At 43.2% G+C, this 26,598-nt stretch overlaps 1 protein-coding gene across 1 annotated transcript in view; it reads left to right on the forward strand.

Moving 5' to 3' along the window:
• The window catches only part of CPAMD8 (C3 and PZP like alpha-2-macroglobulin domain containing 8), a 103,243-nt gene that overhangs the window by 31,895 nt on the left and 44,750 nt on the right, over nt 1-26,598 (forward strand). Inside the window, exons 20-29 of the mRNA XM_065422397.1 lie at nt 2,823-3,054; nt 3,770-3,923; nt 5,331-5,473; nt 13,218-13,269; nt 14,057-14,355; nt 15,561-15,786; nt 16,428-16,604; nt 22,110-22,191; nt 23,761-23,917; nt 24,372-24,446. Of these exons, the coding sequence (XP_065278469.1) occupies nt 2,823-3,054; nt 3,770-3,923; nt 5,331-5,473; nt 13,218-13,269; nt 14,057-14,355; nt 15,561-15,786; nt 16,428-16,604; nt 22,110-22,191; nt 23,761-23,917; nt 24,372-24,446 (1,597 nt within the window). The remainder of the gene's footprint in view (nt 1-2,822; nt 3,055-3,769; nt 3,924-5,330; nt 5,474-13,217; nt 13,270-14,056; nt 14,356-15,560; nt 15,787-16,427; nt 16,605-22,109; nt 22,192-23,760; nt 23,918-24,371; nt 24,447-26,598) is intronic.

A 26,598-nucleotide genomic window follows, 5' to 3' on the forward strand; every position in this document is an offset into this window, starting at 1 on the left:
ATAGATGACTAATCCCTCCCAGAGGCAGCAAAGCTTGGGATAGGAAATGTGAGGCAGATTTTCAAGGGCTTCTCCAAGTTTGCAAGTAAACTTCACTCCCAGTAAATGTTTATAAATTAAATTTGACAGGAATTTGCAGCAAGTGTATTCAAATCTGTTCAATTGAGCATGAAATATGCTTTGTAAAAATACACAAAGAATTCCAGAAGTGCCTGTTTGCCCCAGCCTGCTGAAGCCCAGTTAATTATAAGTGGGAGACTGTGGAATAAAAAGATGCAGATTGCATTTTCTCCCCCTCATTTCACTATAAATGACCGAGTCGAACATTGTCTGATTTCCACTCCCTTGAATATTAAGAATTTTTTCTTCTATCATTTATAATTAAAATATACACTTCTTAAAAAAGAAACAATGTCTAACGTCGACTTCCCAAACCGATTCTAAAAATTCCTAGAGCCTAGTTGAAGTGTCTAATGGCTGGAAATATGTGTATACCTTGGCCCCTCGCCCAGAAGAGTAAGTGCCCTCATGTGTGAAAATAATATGTTAATGCTGGTTATGGGCTGAAATCCCAGTGGAAAGAACATCAGCTGCAACAAATTGTCTGGTTAAAGAGACTGGAATGTTGCCAGCTCTGAAGCTGGGATGCACTTCCGCTGATTCTCCAGGGCTATGGTTTATGTTGCAGGTACCAACTTTCCAGCTCTTATTATGGTTGCAAACTTTTTATTAGATGTTAAGAAAACAATGTGCTTGAAAGAGGTTAAAATAATATGGAGCTGCTGAGCCAAGTGAATTTCCCAGGCTCTGAATAATAGGAAGGTCCCTGTGCTATTCTGTGTAACTTGATCTGGAGAGCTGTCTTCACAGGACAGGGCACTAGAGACTGGCTGACCATAGCCCACCGGATTACCAAGGACACACTGAGTCTAGGTTTTCTTGATCCATTTGTTTTGTGTTAATGTTTCCCTGTTGGGATTTCCATAGAGGCTCCATGTCTGCAAAATGCTGAGGGGATCTGGCAGCAGGTGAAGCTTCCTTCACTTCACACATTTGCAATTTTTAATTGATTGTTCAGCTCAGCATTGTTCTTTTTTCTTTGGGTACCTAATTCTATTGTGAAATCTGGCAAATATGATCATATTATTTAACTCAGTTAACAGGCCAGTATTTTACTGGCACCATCAGTTAGGTTACCAGTTAAATATTTCTGATAACTAATGGATAGAAATAAATATTTACACAAATATTACTATACAACAAAACTATCCAATCAAATAGCAGCTTCAATCAAGAGATAATCTCTCATTCCATTTTACAATATCTTTTTGGATTTGGCTGCTTTTTAAGACCTGCGTGGTCAATGCAACTTGTTTAAGTGTCTGCTTAAGAACTCAAAGAACTCTTCTGATTTAGGGCTTTTACTGGACCTTTGTTTTTCTCTCTCTCTTTCTTCAATGGCAATTGCATGACTGCAACAAATAGAAAAGTAACCTGAAATCTGTTTGTAGCCTTGGTCACTTGTGTAACACGCATTAGCTAATCCAGTTCCAGGCACTTCCCAATCCCATTAATTGCTGGTTCTTTTCTGAAATGAAATGTTTCTTTCTTTTGAAATAAAGGTAATTTTAAACACCCAAGTTAATGCAAAGCCCAATTTAACTTTTAATACTTGGAGTCATACAAACCAATACACAATACTCTGCCTCATTTCCTAACTGTGGTGTTAACACAGCATCATAACAAACGACTTAAAAGCTGTTTATAAGGAACATACTAAAATACATGCTTCATCAGTTTTAAAACTTGGCTAGCCCATGCAGAATAGGAGAGTGTTTAACTCTTTGTACTTAAGTCTCTTCTGGGATATCCCCAGTGAATCAGCAGGTATCATGTTGTGAGAAGGCAGCATGATATGCGGAGGAGACCACCTGTGCTTATTCTGGGGTCTCTCTCACTCTTTCTCCTAGTAACATGCCAGCTAAGATGTAGGTTCTTCTCAAAAGGTGCTAGAACTAGCAGCATGTGCATCAGGCTCTGGGAAGGAAATAAGAACTCCAGAGAGAGCCTCCTTCGGTGTGTACTTGTAATGGCACCAATCACCCTGCTAACTGAGCCATGAAATAGCTTTTGTTCTTGCTTTAGAAGAAACTGTCTGTCCGTCCTTTCAGTCATGGCCAAAGCTCCTTTGTGGGAGAAAGGGAGTGAATGCTGCAGGATGATGTTGAATCCTGATTTTAACAAAGCATGAAGAATGTTAGATGGCAGAATACTGGGACAGACGCACTGTGATATACTCGGACACAGTTCCCGATGTGGTACTGTACATAGCAAATATAACAGGTTCCAACAAAGACTACTTTTATTTCACTATTTGTTGGATAAACCAATTTACTCCTTCTCTTTCTTTCTTAATACAGACCTTGGCCTCTAAGGAAAGTGATTCTATTGCCAGGGAGCAAATGCCTGTAAAGCTTTTAATCCAGGAAGGATTTAGAAGTTAGATGCCATGTTACCAACTGTACTGCATATTAGCGAGTAACTGCTCACCTGCTCCATGCACATACAGCTCTTGGTTACAGCAGAAGTCCCAAAAGAGCTGACCTCTAGCAAGAGGAGAATCCAGCTTTGCAGCCTTTGATCTCCTGGTGTACAAAGCGTAGCTGAAAGCCCTGACACTCCTGAGTCATATATTATACTATATTATGAGCTTGGATTGGGAGGGAATTCCCCAAAGTGTTTAGCTCTGTGAGCTTGAGCCGTGTTCAAATGTATCTCATTGAGCTGGACAGCCCAAGTTATTCCTTTATTCTTTTTGGCAGTGATGTATCAGGAGAAGCACAGCTGCATGTGGAAGTGCCTGACTCAATCACTACATGGATAACAGAGGCTGTGGGCCTGTCTGAGAAGAAAGGGCTGGGACTTGCCAAACAAACAGAACTGAAGACATTTAAACCTTTCTTCATCGATTTCACCCTGCCCTATCATGTCATCCGTGGAGAGCAGACCAAAATCCCGCTGACTGTCTACAATTACCTGGCTGTCTGCATAGAGGTAACAGCATCTTTTTTCTTTCTTTCTTTCTTTCTTTTTTACTCATTGCCAAGACACTGAATTTGGTTCTGTCATCAAGGATCATGTTCTAGGTATGATGATTGCAGATTCATGGTCAGTAAGGCATTTGGATGCCATGAAGATGAGTGCAATATACATACTGAGAGAGAAGAATGTATTAGTTTGTACTATTAGTGAAAGTAGCTGCTTTATTTTATTTACTTTTGACAAATGCAACATCCTGAATGGTCCTTGCAATACTTTAAAACCCAAATAGTGGAAAAGTCTTTGGTAGACTATCAGAAAATTCCCGTTGAAGCATGGGGAAGAGCTTGATTCTTAGTTAGAAAATTGCTTTAAGTAGTTTACCAGAGATGAGATGCCTGCTACGGAAGGACATTTGAGAACCTCTCTTTCCTAAACATACTCTTTCTGGCTCCAGTGCTCTTCTACAATCATAAGCCAGATATAGATGGTTAGATTTAGAAATGAACATACACAAGTAAAGTCAACATACATCCCTTTACATTTTATAGAGTCACTGCACTGAAGCTAAATCTGCTGTTTAAATCTCCTCTAAGAAATACATTTGATTAATGTGATATGTATGTTATGTGTTTGTTGAACATGCTGTGATATTTGGGTTTTGTGTCAGTTTCTGTCATTATTACTAGTCTGATTTGCATCAAATGCAATTAAATAATTGTTTTCACAGGTTCATGTGAAGATTTCAGTTCCAAAAGGCATAAAGTTTGTTGGACATCCTGGGAAACACCATCTGACAAGAAAGAAGTGTGTGGCCCCTGGAAAGGCCAAACCCACCTCCATAGTCCTGTCCTTCAGTGAGCTTGGACTAAGCAACATCACAGGTACTGTAGAGTTATAAACCCTTCTGTGCTGGAGTGCCTGATGGAATTTTGCAAAGCATTCCCCTTCTCCTCACTGCAGAAGATCCCCTCAGGTTCAGAGCTAGCTGAATCATTCACTGTGAATAATACTTCCTGCAGATTTAGCCCTTTTTTCCTATTTGTGAGCTGATCCCAATTTTCTACAAATGGATCCTACATTATCTGATGAGGTTCAACAAGGACAACTGCAGAGTCCTGCACTTAGGACGGAAGAATCCCATGCACTGCTACAGACTAGGGACCAAATGGCTAGGCAGCAGTTCTGCAGAAAAGGACCTAGGGGTTACAGTGGACGAGAAGCTGGATACGACTCGACAGTGTGCCCTTGTTGCCAAGAAGGCTAACGGCATTTTGGGCTGTATAAGTAGGGGCATTGCCAGCAGATCGAGGGACGTGATCATTCCCCTCTGTTCGGCATTAGTGAGGCCTCATCTGGAGTACTGTGTCCAGTTTTGGGCGCCACACTACAAAAAGGATGTGGAAAAATTTGAAAGAGTGCAGCGGAGAGCAACAAAAATGATTGGGGGCTGGAGCACATGACTTATGAGGAGAGGGTGAGGGAACTGGGATTGTTTAGTCTGCAGAAGAGAAGAATGAGGGGGGATTTGATAGCTGCTTTCAACTACCTGAAATGGGGTTTCAAAGAGGATGGATCTAGACTGTTTTCAGTGGTACCAGATGACAGAACAAGAAGTAATGGTCTCAAGTTGCAGTGGGGGAGGTTTAGGTTGGATATTAGGAAAAACTTTTTCACTAGGAGGGTGGTGAAGCACTGGAATGGGTTACCTAGGAAGGTGGTGGAATCTCCTTCCTTAGAGGTTTTTAACGTCAGGCTTGACAAAGCCCTGGCTGGGATGATTTATTTGGGGATTGGTCCTGCTTTGAGCAGGGGGTTGGACTAGATGACCTCCTGAGGTCCCTTCCAACCCTGATATTCTATTCTATGATAAGGATTCACTGAGGAGTTTGTGTGAACAAACTTCTGGCAATTCTCTTTTACTTCACTTTTTGTTATTTGTGATGTGTGGTCACCTGTTGTGTTGCGTAGTTACTGATTGTATGACTAAAAATTTAAAATAGGAGACTAATAAATAATCCACAATCCTATACACCCACTCAGGCAAATAATCATTGGTGCAAAAATTCATGAATCTTAGAATTAGTAAAGACTTTCCCCAAAACCCAGAGGTTGTCCAAATATTTATGGACTGAGAATATGACCCCACAACTAATAATGACTTTTATTTATAGAACACTTCTTGTGACCTCTACTCAGTTTAGCACAATCCTGAATAGAGAAGTGTTTTAAGCTGTTGAAGATCCTGCTAAATTTAAATCTCTGCTTCCTCTTTTCTTTCTTTTACTTAGCAAAAGCATTTGCTTATGGTGGAACAAACTGCTGCCAGGATGGGATGCAGATCCTGAAGAACGGCAAGCACTCAGAGGACAATTACTTGGACAAAAGGACCCCAGTTGGGATAGACTATGTCCGTAGTAGTGTTATTATTGAGGTAAGAGGACATGATTCCATAACAATTCAGGAAAAAAACTAGGTGTCACTGGACAGTTCAGTGAAACTTTTAGTTTAGTCAAAACTAAATGGATTATAAGGAACTTCAGGGCAAGGTGATTTAGCAAAGCCAGGTGTGACCGAGCCACACAACGACAGATTAGATGAATTTAAGACCTGTTTTTGAGTACCAATTGATCAAATTGTTCCTTTTGATGTGGATTATCTTGTATTTTTCTACTATTATTATTATATAACTGCAGTGCTGAGACCTTACAACTGAGAATGAGACCCCATTGTGCTGGGTGTAAGAGACAGACTCTGCCTCAAACATTTTACAACATAGAATATGGGAGAAAGGAAAGATTATTATCCACATTTTTAGAAGAGATTAAGTGACTTGCTCAATATCACACAGGGAGTTTATGGCAGATTTGAGCCCAGGCCTCCTGACTTCCAATCCAGTGCTTTAACCACAAGGCTGTCCATTCTCTCCAGTCTGCACTGAATTTAATCTATCACTCTGCTAACCTGTAGCCTAGTTTTATTAGGTCATAGAATCATAGAACTGGAAGGGACCTCGAGAGGTCATCTAGTCCAGTCCCCTGCACTCTAAGTGTTTGCAGGACTAAGTATTATCTAGACCATCCCTGACAGGTGTTTGTCTAACCTGCTCTTAAAAATCTCCCATGATGGAGATTCCACAACCTCCCTAGGCAATTTATTCCAGTGCTTAACCACTCTGACAGTTAGGAAGTTTTTCCTAATGTCCAACCTAAACTGCCCTTGCTACAATTTAAGCCCATTGCTTCTTGTTCTGTCCTCAGAGGTTAAGAAGAACAATTTTTCTCCCTCCTCCTTGTAACAACCTTTTATGTGGTTGAAAACTGTTATGTCCCCTCTCAGTCTTCTCCTCCCCAGACTAAACAAACCCAATTTTTTCAATCTTCTCTCATAGGTCATGTTTTCTAGACCTTTAATTATTTTTGTTGCTCTTCTCTGGACTTTCTCCAATTTGTCCACATCTTTCCTGAAATGTAGCACCCAGTACTGAACACAATACTCCAGTTGAGACCTAATCAGCACGGAGTAGAGCGGAAGAATTACTTCTAGTATCTTGCTTACAATACTCCTGCTAATACATCCCAGAGTGATGTTTGCTATTTCTGCAAAGCGTTACACTGTTGACTCATATTTAGCTTGTGATCCACTATGATCCCCAGATTCCTTTCTGCAGTACTCCTTCCTAGGCCGTCATTTCCCATTTTGTATGTGTGCAACTGATTGTTCCTTCCTAAATGGAGTACTTTGCATTTGTCCTTATTGCATTTAATCATATTTACTTCAGATCATTTCTCCAGTTTGTCCAGATCATTTTTAATTTTAATCCTATCTTCCAAAGCACTTGCAACCCCTCCCAGCTTGGTATTGTGCGCAAACTTTATAAGTGTGCTCTCTATGCCATTATCTTAATCATTGATGAAGATATTGAACAAAACCGGACCCAGAACCGATCCCTGTGGGACCCCACTCGTTATGCCTTTCCAGCATGACTTTGAACCACTGATACCTACTCTCTGGGAATGATTTTCCAACCAGTTATGCACCCACCTTATAGTAGCTCCCCCATCGAGGTTGTATTTCCCTAGTTTGTTTATGAGAAGGTCATGTGAGACAGTATCAGAAGCTTTACTAAAGTCAAGATATACCACATCTACCGTTTCCTCCCATCCACAAGGCTTGTTACCCTGTCAAAGAAAGCTATCGGGTTGGTTTGACATGATTTGTTCTTGACAAATCCATGCTGACTGTTATTTATCACCTTATTATCTTCTAGGTGTTTGCAAATTGATTGCTTAATTATTTGCTCCATTATCTTTCCGGGTACAGAAGTTAAGCTGACTGGTCTGTAATTCCCTGGGTTGTCCTTATTTCCCTTTTTATAGATGGGCACTATATTTGTCCTTTTCCAGTCTTCTGGAATGTCTCCCGTCTTCCATGACTTTTCAAAGATAATTGCTAATGTCTCCTCAGTCAGCTCCTTGAGTATTCTAGGATGCATTTCATCAGGCCCTGGTGATTTGAAGACATCTAACTTGTCTAAGTAATTTTTGACTTGTTCTTTCCCTATTTTAGACTCTAATCCTACCTCATTTTCACTGGAATTCACTATTTTAGATGTCCTATCGCCACTGAAAACTGAAACAAAGAAGTCATTAAGCACCTCTGCCATTTCCACATTTTCTGTTATTGTCTTTCCCCCCTCATTGAATAACGGGCCTACTCTGTCCTTGGTCTTCCTCTTGCTTCTAATGTATTTGTAGAATGTTTTCTTGTTTCCTTTTATGTCCCTAGCTAGTCTGATCTCTTTTTGTGCCTTGACTTTTCTAATTTTGTCCCTATATACTTGTGTTAGTTGTTTATATTCATCCTTTGTAGTTGGACCGAGTTTCCACTTTTTGTAGGACTCTTTTTTGAATTTTAGATCATTGAAGATCTCCTGGTATTTTGAAGATCTCCCTTTATAGTTTCTCACAATCCTCTTTAATCTTTACTAATTTAAGTAATTGTGTGTCATCTGCAAAATTTTGCCACCTGGTTGTTCACCTACTTTTCCAGATCATTAATGAATATGTAAAATAACACTCTTCTTTTCTTGGTAGTCCATCGAATACGATGATGACAAATCTGTGCAGATCATCAGTTGTTGGTCTTATGGTGTGCTCTCTGGTGACTGTACAAGCCAATTCTAGAGGTGCACATTTTGCTGCAGATGGTGCCTGGGAAGTTCGCGGTCAGTGGATTGTGCGCTGCTGATGCTCTGTGACGTCGTTGGCATGCCTCTTGTAGACGCCGGCAGCGGTCTTCCTCAAAGGCGATGCAGGTATTTCTGACTGTTGCACGCCACTGTGTTCTGTCGCTGGCGGCGTCCTCAAGGTCCCTAGGTTTGATACTGCTGTAGTGCAGATTGGCTTTGATGGTGTCCTTGTAACGTTTCCGTGGACGACCTATATGCCGGATGCCTTGGGAGAGCTCACCATACAGAAGCTGGCAGGGGATTCTGTTGGCATCCATGCGGCTGACATGACCGGTCCAACGTAGCTGTGACTTCATGATCATCATTTCGATGCTTGTCATCTAGGCTCTCTCGAGGACCTCGAGATTGGGCACTTTGTCTTGCCAGTGGATCTTCATGATGTTGCGGAGGCAGCGCATGTGAAATGCTTCGAGCTGCTTGATGTGACGCCTATATAGTGTCCATGTTTCGCACCCGTACAAAAGAGATGAAAGAACAACAGCTCTGTACACAAGCAGTTTTGTTGACATCCGGATATTGTGGTGATTTAAAACTTTGACACGCAGACAGCCAAGTGCCTGGCTTGCTTTGGATATTCATGCATTGATCTCATTATCCAGTGATCCATCACTGGATATGAAGTATCAGAGGGGTAGCCGTGTTAGTCTGAATCTGTAAAAAGCAACAGAGGGTCCTGTGGCACCTTTAAGACTAACAGAAGTATTGGGAGCATAAGCTTTCGTGGGTAAGAACCTCACTTCTTCAGATGCAAGTTCTTCTTGCATCTGAAGAAGTGAGGTTCTTACCCACGAAAGCTTATGCTCCCAATACTTCTGTTAGTCTTAAAGGTGCCACAGGACCCTCTGTTGCTTATCACTGGATATGACACTACCCAGATATTTAAAGTTCTCCACTACTTTCAGCTGAGTGCCGTCGATGGAGATACTCGGGACAGAAGCATTTGATCCAGGTGCAGGTTGATGGAGAACTTCTGTCTTTCTGAGGCTGATAGTTAGTCCGAAAAGTTGCGAGGCCTCAGCAAACTTGTTGACAATGTGCTGAAGATCATTTTCAGTGTGAGCCATGAGGGCACAGTCGTCAGCAAAGAGTGCCTCAAGAAGGAGTTTCTGCACTGTCTTAGTCTTTGCATTCAGGTGACGGAGGTCAAAAAGTGAACCATTGTTCCGGTATTTCAAGTATATACCTCGGTCCAGATCTTTCAGTGCATGGTTAAGGACACGTGCAAAGAACAGGTTAAATAGGACAGGAGTGAGAACACATCCTTGTTTCACGCCGTTGGTGATGTTAAAGGGGGCTGATGTGGCTCCATCAGACAATACTTTGCCTGTCATGCTGTCATGAAAAAGGCGTATAATCTGGACAAATTTTCTTGGGCAGCCAAGTCGTGTTAGAATGGTCCAAAGGGCTTCCCTGTTGACGGTATCTAACGCCTTTGTCAGATCTATGAAGACAGCATACAGGTGCATGTTCTGTTCAATGCACTTCTCTTTTATTTGTCTGACAGCAAACACCATGTCGACTGTGCTCCGGCCAGGTCGAAAACCACATTGACTTTCAGGTAGCTTTGCCTCGGAAATACTGGCTATTAGGCGGTTCAAGATGACGCGGGCGATGATCTTCCCTCCAACAGAGAGGAGGGATATGCCTCTATAGTTTCCACATTCTGCTTTGCTGCCTTTGTTCTTGAAAAGAGAGACAATAGTAGCATCGCGAAGGTCCTGTGGTATGTTTTCATCCTCCCAGATGTTGATGATCACGCTGTGGAACGCTGCTAGTGCTGCTGGACCTGCTGCTTTATATATCTCTGCTGGTATCCCATCTTTTCCAGGAGCTTTCCCTGAACTCATCTGGCTAACAGCTTTCTTAATCTCATCTATAGTGGGCGGAAAGTCAAGATCTGTCAGAGCAGGTTGTTGTGGAATTTCATTAAGGACATTATTATTCACGGTTGATGGTCTATTGAGAAGGTTGCTAAAGTGTTCTCGCCATCTTTCTTTGATGCCTTCTTTATCTTTAATCAGCATTGTGTTGTCTAATGAGAGCAATGGGGTGGTCCTTGGTTTAAAGGGTCCATAGACAGTCTTAATAGCACTAAAGAACATCTTTAAGTTGTGGGTCTCAGCATAGTGCTCAATTTCTTTGTCTTTGCTCTCCCACCAGTTGTCTTGTATCTGACGGAGGTCTTTCTGTGTTTTGCTCTGAAGGTACTTGAAATGGTCCCGTTTAGAGACTGAGGAGGGGTCATTCTGCCATTCGATAAAGGCTTTTCTCTTTACTTCCACTGCTGAGCATATTTCTTCTTGGTTCTCATCAAATCAATCCTGATGTGTTATTTTCTTTGGTCCAAGAGATGTTATTGCTGTGTCAGTCACTATCTGCTTGAACTGGTACCACTTTTCGGTTACAGTACCGATCAGTTGTCCGTGGGATGTCAGTTTGTCATCAAGACTCTTCTGGAATTTGTTGAAACATTGAGCATCCTTCAGTTTGGCTATATTGAAAGCAGGTCGCACATGCTTAGGGCGTTTGTGCCGAGAAGGAACGATGTAGAGTTGAAGAGACGTCCTGACTAATCTGTGATCTGTCCAGCACTCTGCACCTCGCATTACTTTGGTAATCAGTACGTCTCGGATATCTCGCCTTCTAACAATGGCATAATTTATCAGATGCCACTGTTTGGACCTACGGTGCATCCATGTCGTTTTGTATTTGTCCGCTTGTCGGAACAGAGTGTTGGTAATGGTCAGGTCATTTTCAGAACAAAGACTCAAAAGAAGTAATCCATTACTGTTCATTTTGCCTACACCATGTGGCCCGATTACTCCTTTCCAGTTCTCGCTGTCAGCCCCGACTCGGGCATTGAAATCTCCAAGTAGGAGTAGTTTATCTGTTACAGGTGTGGCCTTGATCAGTCTGTCGATATCTTCATAGAATTGTTCCTTTGAGTTGTCAGAGCATGTTAAAGTGGGTGCATATGCACTGATGATGGTGACATGACGTTTGGCATTTAGTGGGAAGCGTAGCTTCAGCAATCTTTCATTGATACCCACTGGAAGGTCTGGGAGTTGATGCATCAGTAAGGTTTTTATTGCCAGACCAACTCCGTGTATTCTGTCCTCTGTCTCTGTCCTCTTCATCAGTCTTACCCTTCCAGAAGAAGGTGTAACCACCTCCTGGTTCACTCAAGAAACCTTCCCCAGGCAATCTTGTTTCACTTAATGCCTCTATATCAATGTTATAACGGACTAGTTCTCGAGCAATGAGAGCTGTCCTTCTCTCAGGTCTTGCAACAGCTTCTCGATCCATGAGGGTACGAACATTCCATACACCAATGGTAAGTTTTCTCAAATTTTTCTTTTGGTTTCGGCCGCAGATTGGGTTGAACTGCCAGCCGCGGCTTGCTGGCCAGTTGTTGTAGGGCAGGCAATTTTTAGGCCACCTTTTCTAGGCCCCTCCCTTACTAGGGTGAGCAGTGCTGTCCTGAAGAGGGCTGCTCAGATGCCTGGGATGCTGCCGGGCAACTCTGCTGCCCCAAGTACAGAGCTGGACGACCACCTATCCACAGGCCGCCTGCGTGCAGGATTGGGACTACGACTCCCAGTGGTAACCTCCACCTGTCGTTTTGCCCCTCCCCCATCGCCGCAGGACTTGGGTAGTATGATGATGATGTTTGATGATTTGCACAGGACCTGTGCGTGAAAGCTTTTGAGTGGTAGAGCCATTGCACGGGAGCAATCCCACTCTCTTGACCTTAGAAGCCAGACACCAATGGTACGAAAAATCGTCACGACTGGTAACTTCTTTGGTTGCAGTGGATGGCCTTGACGTCTTTCGTGCCTCGTCAAGTCCTTCGCTTTCCACAAAGCGTTGCAGAACCGCCTTCTTGGCCGTTGGATCTTAGTGATCTCTTTCGCCCAGTCCGCCGGAGCTGACGTCGCATGCGGGGTGGGCATATCCCAAATTCACTGAGGGTTTGAGTCCCATCAGTTACACCCACCTGGTTTGGCCGGCCTGTCGAAGCCGTTGCCCGGGGTGTGGCCGCTGCGCATGCTGCAGCTCCTTGGAGCCACAGGTGAGAGCTGAGTGACAGGTGGGGACCAAAGTGGATGGACTACTCCCATCAGAGGTACTACCCCTCCCTGGCCACCCCATACACCCCAAAATAACACTAGTCCTAGTACAAATATGGGAGGCATCCCCCGATAACCTCATGCCACACCGGAAATACCATGTATTTCTTTATTTTCTAGCTCTTTAAACATTTTGTAATTTATAATAGAACTTCGCCTCTCACCACCAATTTACTTAGTTTCCTTTATAGCCTCTTGTGGGGGAATTCATCAAAAGAAATCTGTATCTACTGATTTTTCTTTATCTGTTATTCTGCTGAGTCTATCAAATATTTATAACAGGCTGGATGAGGTATGATTTTCCTTAATAGAAGCTGTGCTGGTTTGCCTCTCTTATATCATATTATCTAGGTATCTTTTAAATCTCTTTAATTACTGTTTCAGCTACCTTACATAGACATGAAGTAAAGCACACTGGGCTGACATTCCCAGGGTCACCCTTAGCACCTTTTTAACAACAGATAAAACACTCACTATCCTTCAATATGGTAGATGACTTTAATGATTGAAAACATATTTTTTGTTTGCAGCTCAGCCACTAAGTGTAAAATTCTGAAGCTTTAATGCCTGAAGTTAAGTGCCTAAATCCATACTTAGGTACATTCGAAAGCAATGACGAGCCATAGTATGTCTTCCTGATAACAATGCCAGTGAAATGTCATATTCTATCATGTAAAATGGGCCTTTAATGCTATATGGCACCAGAACTTTATTTTGTGTATTTATAACTAAAACTAAATGGTGGTTGCTGTTAATCCAAGTGCTTATTTTCCTAATGGATTTCTGCCTTTGTATAGCCAGAGGGATTACCCAGAGAATATACCTACAGTGTGTTCTTCTGCCCTAATGGTAAGTTTGTGGTTTGAATACAATATGACAAAGTTTGTTTTTTTCCACAATTTAAGTTATAAATAGAAACATGTTGCTTTACCCCATGAAAAACTTCATTTGTTTCCCTCTTTTCAGTAGGAAAATCAGTAAAATTTATATTCCATCTATGGCTGATGGGTTTACAGCATGTACATCAAGCTATTGATCTAAAGGGTCTTTCATACCTGGCTGGCTAACTATGGAAAATATTAATTGGCCAAATGCTATATGCAAATAAAAAGTGAACTTCCCTTTCTTTATAAAATTGGCTAAGTGTTTTGCACAGTGGACCACAACTGTGGCTAAATTAGTCTGTATTATATTTTTAGTTGATTTTTTAATTCAGATTCGAAGTCAGAGTATCCCTTCTGTCTGATTCAGATAAATTGGATTTGGCTACAGTAGCTAATTATGATTTGGCTTCTGCTAAACACGGAGTCTTCTTGACCATTTAAATTGGGAATTGAGAAATCATGTATAGACTTCACAAGAAATATACCTGGATTGTTTGAAATAACAAGTCCTAATTCTATATAGGAAGGAATGCAAGAAAGTGGAAGTTAGGAAGAGACACCCCTATCTACTCTGCTAGTTTGATTTGTGAGGCACTGGAGTGACAAATGCATACTGATACATTATGCAGCACAAAGCCCCAAGTGTTTGAAGTTCTGTCTTGGGCTAAGTGGGTTTTTATTAACAATTTTGTGACCGCCTAACTTAACATCAAGATCTAATTCTGACAATATTCCATTATTTTTTTGACTAGAGAAAATTCACATTTCTACACCTAACAAATATGAGTACCAGTATATGCAGAAGCCTGCCCGGATGACTCATTTCGACATTGCAGTGAAAGCGCACAATGATGCTCATTTTGCCTTGTCCTCTGGCCCACATGACATGGCAGAGATGACTGAGATTGTCATTGGTGGGCATCAAAATGCTAAAACGTGGATTTCTACTAGTAAAATGGGTGAGCCAGTTGTCAGCACAGACACAGCTGGCATCCTCTCTTGGGATGAATTCAGGAGCTTCTGGATCAGCTGGAAAAATGGAATTATTCAGGTAGTGAATTTGTCTGTGTAACAACAGCCTTATGGTCTTAACCAGACCGAGAGGACTCTGAGTGTATATATGGCACATTTCCATTAGCCATGTTATAGAAAGAAAGAGCCTAATTTCTGTTCCTTTTCTATGTAAAATTTTTATTGGGCAGTTTATATTAGAGCACTTGATTGTATTTCTAAATGTTTTTCTTTGTGATGCAGTGCCCTGGGCACCTCAGCTTTAAAAATTATTGTTATTAAGTGTATTAAAAGTATTTGCTCCTGGGGAACACAGGTCCAGCTGGTCAGTACTGATGGGAGACCAGTGGGAAATAACTTGCTGATATCTCCTTAATTTCCAATTAAATCCAGTGGAGTTTTGCTTGTTTATGTAATGTTCTCATGATGCAACTACAGGTTTAAGCCACTGAGTCCAAGAGCACTGTAGAGGAGCGGACTCACCCCTGTGGCGCCTCCTGTTGGTCTCTTCTGGGAATTAGCTCTTCCAGTGTCCTGGAGCGCCCCCTGCAGGCCGGTGATCCACCTGTCCTCTGGCCCCCGTGTCCCTCCCGGACCCCGGTGCCTGAGTATCTGGGGTGCTGCCGCCTGGCAGTACACCCCTCAGTACTAGGGTCTCCCCTCCCTGGAGAACCCCCACCCACTATCCCTACCTCGCCTCAGAATAAGGCCACTGCCAGTCACCAACTAGCCCCCGCTCCCTGGGGCACACTGCAGTATAGGCCACTCATCACAGGCAAGGTTGGGTTTGGACCTGCTGCCTTGGCCTACCCATGGGCTGCCCTCTGCAACCCCCAGTACCCCTTGGCCTTCTACTAGGCCGCAGCCTGGGGCTATCCAGGCTGAAGCTCCCCAGCCTGTCCCCAGCCCTGCTCCACTCAGGTACTCTGTCTCTAGCTCGCTACAGCCAGGCCCTTCTCCCTCTGAAGGCAGAGAGAGACTGCTGAGCTCCTGGCTCCCAGCCTTCTTATACAGGCCAGCTGGGACCTGATTGGGGCGTGGCCTAGCTGTGGCTACTTCCCCACTCAGCCCAGTAGCTTTTCCTTTTGCCCCAGCCCTCTGCCAGGGCTGTTTTAAACCCCTCAGGCAGGAGCAGGGTAACCACCCCGCTACAGGCACATACAATAGATTTCCAAATTTAACAAGAGAGGCAGGTTTGACTTGGATGTACCTCCTGGAATTGGATGGTTTGCTTGTTCCTTTCAGGTTGGCCATGGTACTCAGATGCTAAATGAATCCATTATTGTGGAGTGGGCCATCCCCAAACAGCCCGAGGTGAAGTACATTGGCTTCTCCACAGGCTGGGGCTCAATGGGAGAGTTTAAAATCTGGAGAAAAGAAGAGACTGATGAAAATCACAATGAAGCGTTTACTCTTGGAGTTCCCCACAATGTGATCCCTGGATCAGAAAGAGCTACTGCCTCAATAATAGGTACCAACTAAAAGGGAGTGGGGGTTAATAAAGATAGAGGCTACAAGCTAATATTTAAAAGTAATATGAACCAGGCAGGATAGTCATAACCAATTATAATGAAAATAATATTACTTTCTGGGATGTGGAATGGTTTGCCTTTCAGTTGCTGGTTTGAACCCAGTCCAGGTTGACAGTGACTGAAAGTTGACATCATCTGATGGTTCTTCAGTAGCCTCTATGGAAAGAGATGACAGTACCCAGTGGAAATGTATGCACAAAATCATCACAATCACAAGTTGCACTAACTAGCTCTCTTGTTAACGGTCTTAGCTGGTTAGCCAAGGAGTTAATGAGCCCTGGAGATTGAAATTTCCTCTCTACTCCAAGGGAAACCCTGCGTGGCTAAGACTGAGGATCTCTGGGGGTTCCAATTTTATATTAAGGTTTAGTGTTCCCAGAAGGGTGCATCTGATGGAAACCAGTGGGCTTAATTTGGTTTGTGCCATTATAGTTGTGAGTAGAACCTTCATCAGCCATTCAGGTTCCTCCTTCCTCAGTTTTGTACATTTAGAAAATAAAATTAAACAATGAGACAACAGGGAGAGAGAAGTTAAATATAGTGTAGAGGTACTGAATGTATGTCTCATTGTTTTAATCAGGCGATGTAATGGGCCCTACGCTTAACAACTTGGACAATCTTCTACGATTACCATTTGGATGTGGAGAGCAGAACATGATCCATTTTGCTCCCAATGTCTTTGTCCTAAAATATCTGCAGAAAACCAAACAACTCAGCTCTGAGGTGGAGAGCGAAGCCACTGATTACCTGGTGCAAGGTACTTCCTCAGACTCATAGACTGTAGAGACAGAAAAGACCTATCAGTAGTCTAGGCCAACAGAGCATATTACTAGTTTAACATTGTCCTGTCTAGCCTGAAATATCCTGAGTGATGGGGCTCACACCATTTCCCTGTGGAGATTATCATATAGCCTCATAGATATCAGTGTCAGGAAGTTTTCCTTGGTACACAGCCTATATTTTCCCTTCTTAATTACGCCTAGTTATACATTCTTTTACTCTCCTAAATATTTTCTTTCTCTCCTAGTTGTTTACAGCCTTCAGATACTTGTGCAAGGCTATTGTGTTTCCATTAGTCATTGCTTAGCCAAGCTGCATGTATTTAGTTTTTTTAATCTTTTTTTCTAAATCAATCCTTCCCGCCCTCCAACCATTTCTGTTGTTCTTTGAACTCCCTCCAATTTGTCAATATCTTCTTAATTACAATTTGTCCAGAACCAAATTAGTATCCCAGGAGCAGTCATTCCAGAGCCATATGGAGAGGGTCTGTCCCCACCCTGTTCAATGTCATGTCATTTCTGTGTGTGTAGCCTAAAGCAATCTGCTTTTTCAAGCATTTTCTCTCTCTGCATTCAAATAGGAAGGATGGTTTGTACAGAATGGTTTGTAGCTACACAAAGCAAGGCTCCCAGGAACAGGGAAGAATTACAAGAAAATTATTAAAAACAAGAATGGACCCACAAGGGGATGGACATGGGCTGCCTTGTGCATGACTCAGACAATAGCCATGTCATGGAATCATAGGTGACAGGGTTAACTGGGATTCCTCAGAAAAAGTAATCCATTCCCTGTACCCATCAGCAAGAGCCCTGTGTTATTTGCCTTTAGGGACTGGGCCAGAATTATTTCACTTGGTAGTTTGCTGTGCTCTCTGCTTCCCCTCAAAGTTAGAGCATTTTCTAATAGTCGAGCTCAGTTTATCATTTTTAATAATATACAGTTTTAATTTACAATCTTTCAAGTGTTTGGGCTTCAAATTCGGCATGTTAATTTACCTCCACAGAGGAAATCCCACAAGGCTATTAACCTTCCTGTGCTCTCTGGGACCCTTGCCAAGTAGCAGGTTCTGATGGAGAAAGCCCTTGTCCTGCTTTATGAAGGCCTTTGCGCCTTACTGAGCAAGAAAACTTTCTTTTGCCACTAAAATCCATCCATCAAAGAGCAAAATCAGCGGTTCTCAAACTTTTGTACTGGTGACCCCTTTCACATAGCAAGCCTGAGTGCGACCTCCCCCTTATAAATTAAAAATACTTTTTTATATCTTTAACACCATTATAAATGCTGGAGGCAAAGCAGGGCTTGGGGTGCAGGCTGACAGCTTGCGACCCCCCATATAATAACCTTGCGACCCCCTGAGGGGTCCCGACCCCCAGTTTGAGAACCCCTGAGCAAAATCATAGAACCTGTTATCACTTGCAGTTCCCAGCTCCATTCCTTAATCCTCAGTGCTGTGCTGGGCTTCTCGGTAAAATTTCTACCTTACCACATCAAAGTTCTTAAAAACACAGATGAACTCTAGAGAGATGAAGTATCTCGTTTTTGCACCTCTCCAGACTGTAAAAAGGGATGCATAGAAAATGTAAGAACAAGCATTCATAAGAGCAAGCAAGATGTGAAATGGCTCAGGAGAGAGGTCTAACAAGCAAAGAAAAATAAATGTAAGAGTAACAGCCAAGGAAAGTGTAAGAAGAGTGACATACAGAAACTTACCACTGGCTACCAGCAAAATGAATCTGAATTTATTGTTTCCAACATGACACAATCTGGTGATGAAGAGATACTTTTCAGCAGTAAATTGTATCTGAGGCTTATGTAGGGATCTCACTATAAAGGAAAAGTCAAATTTAATGCAGCAGCTATTGCTGGTCTGAGAAGAACATCTTTCTCTTTGGTTTCTGGGTGTGAAAAGGCTTCACCTGCCTCCTGCAAGCTACAGAACTACTGAAGAATTCGGAAGTCAGTGACTTTTTGTAGCATTGTCAGTGAATATGTGTATTGACTTAGCTGTCTGGATGCACAGAATTACAGGCTAATTCCTACCACCAGCTCGCCTTAGTCTTTTGTCTGTGTCTGCGCTCAAAGTTGAGGTTGGTGGGTAGAATGGCTCCAGCAGCCGTTGGAGAGATGTTTGTAAACCTCCTTGCCAACTCTGTGACCCCACTTGTCATGGTAACGATTTTTTTCAGCTGAGTACCTTTTAGCCCAAATAGGCCAGTTTAAGCAGGGCTTGAATGCAGCACTTGTATCTGATGTGAACTTAGGCCTGGTCTACACTACAGCTAGGTTGATGAAAGGCAGCTTACCCACCGACATAACTACCCTGCTATGCCGACTTAATAACTCCAGCTCCACGAGAGGCATAGAGTCAATGTCACTGTAGTTAGGTCAACAAAGTGTCAGACCATATCTACACATACAGCAATGCAGTGGTGCAGCTCTCCTGACAGAATTAAAAAAATCCTGCGAGTGGCATAAGCTGTGTCGGCATGAGAAGCTCTCCCATCAGCATAGCACTGTGCACATTGGTGCTTATGTCAGTGTACCTTATGTCGCTCCGGGGGGTGGATTATTCCCACCCCTGAGCGACATAATTTTTGCCTACATAAGTGGTAGTGTAGACATAGCCTCAATGTAGACGCTGCGTTGCTTACATCGACTGTTACTGGCTTTCAGAAGCCATCTCACAATGCCCCGCACTGACGGGACAGTTGGTACAAGTGCTTGTGATGAGGACATTCACCGCCCACTCATGGAGGATAGGTCCATCAATGGCTATTAGCCAGGATGGGCAGGGATGAAAAACCATGCTCTGAAGTGTCCCTAGCCTCTGTTTGCCAGAAGCTGGGAATGGGTGATGGGATTGATCACTTGATGATTACCTGTTCTGTTCATTCTCTCTGGCATTGCTCCCAGCGTCTCTCTCTTTCACCAAATTGGGTTCTTCCCCTAAGGCTACTGTTGCATTATCTTTCTGTGGAACAAGTGGATTTTATTCTCCTACTTTTATCCATATATCCTCTGAATCCCCAGTCCAAGCTTTTCACTTCTTGAGCATAATTAACTTCTAGGAATTAATTTGTTTTCTATTTTACAAACTCACCCAGCTCTGCTCTCTCTAAAAGGGAAACTTTTGGAGGTTGTGGAGAAGCAGGGGGAGATGGACAGCCACTGATAGGAGGTTGTACTGTTGCCTGTATCTGCAGAGGTCAGCAAAGCTACTCAGTCCCTGGAAATGAAAAATTAATCCATTCTCATAAAGATGTCATGCAGCATGGAATAAAAAGTCTATTTATGGGTCAGAGAATTAGCCAGGCTCTAAATGTCTCTCTGTCATATAGCCTCTTACACGTGTTTGACACATCTCCATATCAGAAATGGCCATTCTGAAGGATTTAGATCCAATGGACATTTAAAATCCTTGCCAAAATTACTGTGTATTGGGGTTTCCACATTATAGAGATTTGGCCCAATTTTATTAGCACTGGCGGTTCATGATTACAAGGCAAGTAGGTTTGATGAAAGGTGAATTCCATCCATTATAGCTAAAATGCTAATCCCATCTTTATCTTCGGCATTTGAAGGACATTCACATAGGGAGCACTTGTACATTAAGGTGACCGCTCTAAATGGATGCATCCTGAAATGGGCCCCCGGTATTTTCTCTTGATCTTCAGTATCTAACTTCACAATAACTGTTAGGTTAAAATGTGCCTTCTGTAAGACAGCCCTATCAGCTAGGAAGGGTTCAAATAATTTAAGACCCCGATGACTTAGCTATTGCATGTCTCAAGAAACTGCTTGCCAAGGTGATCAATCTTATTGTTCCCCAAGCTGACTTTTCGGCTCAGGAATTTTTCTCAACTAAAGGGAAGAGAAAGAAAGTCCTAATAAAAGGAAGATATGACTGACAAGTGCCATCCCATATATAGACATGCAAAGAGCCTCCAGCTGGGCATGGAAAAGAGGAAGACAGCGCAATCTTTGCCAACTTCTTTGTTACTTGACAAGTGGAAATGATTAAGAGAACACCCTCACTTCCTGTGGGATCAAGTCATGAAGATGGACTCAGTTGTTGCTGGCCACATCCCTTAAATATCGGCTCACCACCAGCTTGGACAGAGAGATCTATGTCCTGGTTTGATGTTATCATCCAGGGAATTAGCTCCTCAGCCGCATGATACTTCCTGTACAATAGGAGAGTGGTTGTGGATTGTTGTTTAAGCACAGAGAATTTTTTGTAATGTTGCACCTTTATGCAGTAATGTCATAAATTAAACATTTCTAGTGGCCAAGGTGCAGGAACTGATCTTAATATTAACTATCCCAGGTGTCACGGACTTGCAGGTCATGCCCACTCTTGGCCCTGTGCGGTCTGTGGGGGGGTGCCCCTTACAGTGAGACAGCCCTTCTCGGGGGTCCACTCTCTCCCGGGGTTAGGCCCCTCCACCTCCTGGAGCCGCACCTCTCTGAGCCTTAGCACACCTGTTTCTCGCTGTGGACCCCCTCAGGGAGTCCACTCGCTCTGGACCCCCGGGGCCTCCACTCCCCAAAGGGGTTGATGCAACCCTGTTCTTGAGACCGGAGTGACTCTCAGCCAGCGTAAAACAGGAGGGTTTATTGAGCGTTGAACACAGCACAGGAAACTCTCAGGGCCTCAGGCCTGGCCTCCCTCAGCACAGCACATCCAAGTCTCTCCTTCATCCAGGTGGGCTCTGCCTGCTCCCCCTCTCCAGCCCTGAGCCCCCCTGCTTCCCAGCTGGGCCTCTGAGATCACCGGCCCCAATCCCCGCCTCTGTCCATTGTCTTCTCTCCAGGTAAACAGGGTCGTAAACTGGGGTCGCCTGGGCCTCCTCTCCTCTCTTCTGTCCTCTGGCCCCCTCTGGCTGATACCGTCTGGTTAGGTCACCGGGGTCCTCTCTTTACAGCCCATTGTTCTCCCATTGGCCAGAACCAGCTGCAACTCCTGAGCTGGGTCTCTGGGTTGTCAGGTCACCAGTCGCTGGGGTGTCCACCCTCCAGGCCATCAGCTGGGGTCCCAAGTTCCCTCTCCGGTCCTCTATAACAACAAACTCCCTCTCCCCTCACCTCGTTAAACCACTAACACCCAGGGACACTGAGTCCCACTCCCTCTGCATGCAAACCATTGGAAAAAACAAGAAAATCCCCCACTTCGTCACACCAGGAACTCTGCATCCTAACCAGTTCTTGGATAAGTGTAGTGCTCAGTAAGAGGCTAATAGTAGAAGTTATGTTTTGATCACTTGTCTTCAGGAGATGTATGGAGACTTATAAATACTAGCCTGTAATAAGATTGAGTTAAGATCTATTCCACACACACACAGGGTTGGCTCTACCATACACAGCAAAACAAGAGGTTGCCTTTGGCAGCAGAGTCCGCCATACCAGTGTTGGATGATCTGAGTCTTCATTCAGTTTGCTTTTCTAAGTTGCTGGACTCCCACAATTCTTTTGTGATTTCCAGGTTACCAACGCCAGTTGACCTACAAGAGACAAGATGGTTCATACAGTGCTTTTGGCGAGAGGGACTCCTCAGGGAGTATGTGGTAAGCAAGTCGCTATTTAAAACAGAGTTAAAGATTCAGTGTTTGCCAAATTGAAAAGGACATCATTGGCAAAAAGGACAATAACTTTCCAGCTTGTGTCAGGATGTCGCACATAGCAGAGGGTAAAAATGATATTTAATGGCTAGAAGCCTGCTAATGCTCTACTGCTAAGTGTTTTGTGATCCCACATTAAATGGGTTTTGAGGATCAGGGACTGTTAAGATGTTAGTTAATGCACGTCCCTTTAAGGTTCAAAAGCTGTAGTTTAGGGTCAGATTCTATGGCATAGAACGGCATAGGCAGTGCATGACCTCAATAAGCACCTGCTTACTTGAGAACAGAACTCCACCCAGGCTGTGTTGGGGAGATGGCAGGGCACCTCCTTCAGGGCAGAAGGGAGAGAATTGAGCACATCTTTCAGTGGACTCCAGCTCCACCTGGATGAAACAGAACAGGATGGATGGATGGATTCCCAGGAAACTGAGCTGCAGGGCCTTTCAAGGTACCAGTTGTGTTGGGATAGTAGATGGAGGGTGTTCCAGTGTTCTCTAGAACACCCCCCACCCCCCAAGACTCTGCTTTACCTCAGTATTAGCATTTACTTGACTAAATGCAGCACTTTAAACTAAAAAGTTTTCCATTTTGTTCATTTGCCTGCATTGTCACTCAATTTCTTCAGCTGCTCTGTATTTTCCTTTAGATTGACTTGCTCCATGAACTCATCTGAAAGGGAAGTAGAATTTCTGTGATGATGATGCTTAACTTTTTTCAAGATAATAAACTCTACTTTCATCTCAGAGCTGGCATCTCTTAGTCCCTAGATATAAAATATTGTAACACACAATTACTTAACACTCAAAAAATCCCCTGCCAGGAAGCCTGCCTCCTACCCTCCCATTCCTGGGGGGCTTGTAAAATGAGTGATTCAGTCTCCCAAAACCGGCTGGAGTTCACACTTTTTGCATGTCAGAGGTTTAGAATTCTAAAAGCACTTCTTCTGTCTCTGCTTAAATCCTAACGCTCTACAGAGACAGACTTTAGCAGTGGTTTGAATTTCCAGTTGTTTTATTATCAGTAAGTAATTAAAATAGGGGAAATTACAATATTTTCCTTCTTGTCCATCTAGTATTATATCTGAATTGGTAATTGTACGAATCTTATTTCAAAAGCTTGAGTCAGGGAGCAGCTAAACACCTGTACAAGAGAAATTAATTCCAGCCAATGACAATGTTGAGTCAAATTTTGGCTCTCTTTCTATTTACGATATCCTATGGTAGTGAGTTCCACAGGCTTAACTTTCTTTTTTTGTTGGGTTTTTGTTGCTCTTTTTAAATCTTTCTCAGTTTAAAATATGCTGCCTTTGAATTTCATGCAGTTTCCCCTTGTTTCATGTATTATCCAGAAGGGTAAATAGTGCCCAGTTTATCTTCTCTACACCATTCTTTTTTTGTGTATTTCAATAGTGTCTCCTCTTCTAGATTTTTGAAACATACATTTCCCAGAAGCACTATTTCCCAGATAGTGTTCTCTGTTCTTATTCTCAAGAACCTGCTGAATTTGTGTTTTCAGGCTAACAGCCTTTGTTCTCAAGTCCTTTGCGCAGTCTCGTGGGTTTATTTTCATCGATCCCAAGGAATTAAGAGCTGCAAAGGATTGGATCATTCAGCACCAGAAGGAAGATGGCTCGTTCCCTGCTATGGGTAGAATATTAAATAAGGACATCCAGGTAAAAACTATAGAGACTTAGAATCATGCAATAAATGCATTTTTAGAATGTTACCAGGGTTGGAGGTAGTGTAATCTTATGGTTAATATGATTTTTGTGTTAAAGGGCTATGATCCTATGGGAAAGAAACTAAAGAGGGGTTTCAATAAAGCAGTCTGCTAGGGCTTAGCTGTGTGCCACCCTTTGAGAATCCCACCATGGCACTTTGAAACTGCATCTCAACTATGAAGCTCAATGTCTCAGATGTGCTACCAGGCCATGGACCTGGCAGAAAGTTGCAAAGGGGAATTGGGTTTCAGAACTATAGGCTCACCAAGTACAAATGTGAAGGGGTCCTATGGCCTTAGCCTTTCTCATGGTTCCAACTTATTCCCTGCTTGGCTTCCAAAGTCCTTCCATGCAGCGTGCTGCTGTTCAATTTTCACCCAGTTGTTTTATGTTTATCACACTCCAGGGTGGAATCCATGGCAAGATCTCACTGACAGCATATGTGGTTGCAGCTCTGTTGGAGACGGGCATCACCTTTGAGGTAAAGGACTGAACAGCAGCCATTAAACTAGCTAAGAGTGGAATGTCTCAAAATAATCTTTTCTAAAGTTAGCCATGGAGATTCCTGCAACCTCGGATTGTCAGCTTGTGGCTTTTTCCAGAGGAGCAGAGCTGCTCTCTCTAAATCCCCTCCAGCAGCAGGCAGTTGTCTCCACATAAGTTGCTGAGCAGCTCAGAAAGGCAGTGAACACACTAAATATGGATTTGTCTCTCTGCTCCTCTTTGTCCTGATCCTAATAGGTGAGTTTGCTGGCAGCCCCTGCCAGGTAGCCACGTTCATGAATTCCACAGCCTGTGATTCCTCAATTAGACTATTTAAAATTATCAAATATCTTAGAGAAGAGTCACTTTCCTGTGATGTAGTGGAATGTAAACTGCAGCAAAATGTTCACCTTTGCTGTAATGCAATTTCCTGGTGCTTAATCCAAGGCATATGTGTGGAGAGCCACTGCTTTCTATCACTCCAGAAGAGTAGGAGGCAGCCAGATCTCAGTGAATAGAAGATGTCTTGGATTGCCTATTAAATTAATCCTGAATCCCCTGTACTGTGTTACCTTTGTTAAATCCAGAAGGGGAAGCTGATTTACTATCTGAAGAGAGTTCAGTTGGATGTGCGAATGAGTTAATGGTCCTCAGTCCAATTTCTGTTGGATAAATAGCTGTGTCCCAAAAACTACAGCCACAATTGCCTCAACTGCTGCTGGTTCTGGTAGATAGGCTGAAAATTGAATGCCCCTTGGAGACTGAACTCTCCTCTCACCTCCAAGAATAGGCATTGGCAGTGTGTTCTTATTTCTTTGTATTACAGTAGTGCCTACAACTCCACTGTGCAACAAACACCTGCCCCCAAAAGTTTACTGTCTTAAGTAGACAAGGCAGAAAGGGAAATAAAGACACAGAGAGGGGAAGCGACATGCCCAAGGTTGCACAGCAGGTCAGTGGCAGAGCCAGGAACAGAAACCCAGTCTCCTAACACTGACTCTTAATCCAGTGCCTACCCCCTAAACTATATGATCACCCCAAGTTTATAGAGCTGTTGCCTGTGCTGGACTTGTGTAGATAAATGGTGGATTTCACTGTTAATTTCTGTCAAGCTGTCCCTACATTAGTAAAAAGAAAGAGAAATATATCCCTGTCTCCTCATTCCAACAGAGAGGACAAGCTCTTACTGTTAATTAACTCTGGAAGCCTTCTGCCATATCACTCCCCAATGTGAACTGGGTCCCATTTGATTCATTTAGGTCTTGTATGAGCAAGGTTCTAAAGATTAATTTTATATATAATATAAAAAATGTGGGGTTAGTGTAGGGATGACCAGACTTTCCCATACTGAGCCCCACATAGCCAACTTGCTAGGAGCTACAGAACTACAAAAACGGAACAGATTGTCTCTTATGTTGAGGTGCGTGCAGTGTGCTAGAAGCCTGGTACTGATAAGGTGGGGCTTCTGGGCTGCACTGTAGAATTCTGCAGGCTACACTCTGGCCACCCAGACTTCAAATACTGGACAAAGTGAGTTCCCCAAACCCTTCTGGAATCTCTGTAGATTGCATGTTGGAGCCTGCTACTGATCTCACAGTCTCTCTTTCTCTGTAGCCTGTTTGTGATCACATATTGCACACACTCAAAAGAGCTGAGCCGAGCATTCCCTGTGGGGAGGGAATGACAATAAATATGTTTATGAATCTGATACCATGTGTCTCTGTAGAGAGAAAGCTCTGTTTAGTGTGTCTCTTTGGTGTCCCCTACTCAGACATGTTGATTGCCTGTTCAGGCATAAAACACCATTTTTAAGGGGATTTTTAAGTTCCCAGAGGAGCCATGAGGATCTCTTCAGAAAACCTTTGTGACTGATGTGCTCAGCGTGCTGTAGACCTGTGCTTTGCAAAGCTCTCAGAATAAGGGCCCGAGCCTGCAATGTGCTGAGCATCCTTTATTCCTGTTAGACTCAGTGGGAGTTGAGGGCACTCAGCACTGTGCAAGATCTGATCCTGAAAGTGCTAAAGGAGTAAGTTGCCACCCCCTCTGCTGCAACTCCCCTTTATGGGAAAGATAGGGCAGGGTAGGATGTTCTCGCTAGGCCATTTCTAAGTCAGATAGCCCCAAAAGTCCAAGTTCATGACAATCTGGTG

The sequence above is a fragment of the Emys orbicularis genome, chromosome 24, assembly GCF_028017835.1.
Source record: "Emys orbicularis isolate rEmyOrb1 chromosome 24, rEmyOrb1.hap1, whole genome shotgun sequence".
NCBI lineage: Eukaryota > Metazoa > Chordata > Testudines > Emydidae > Emys > Emys orbicularis.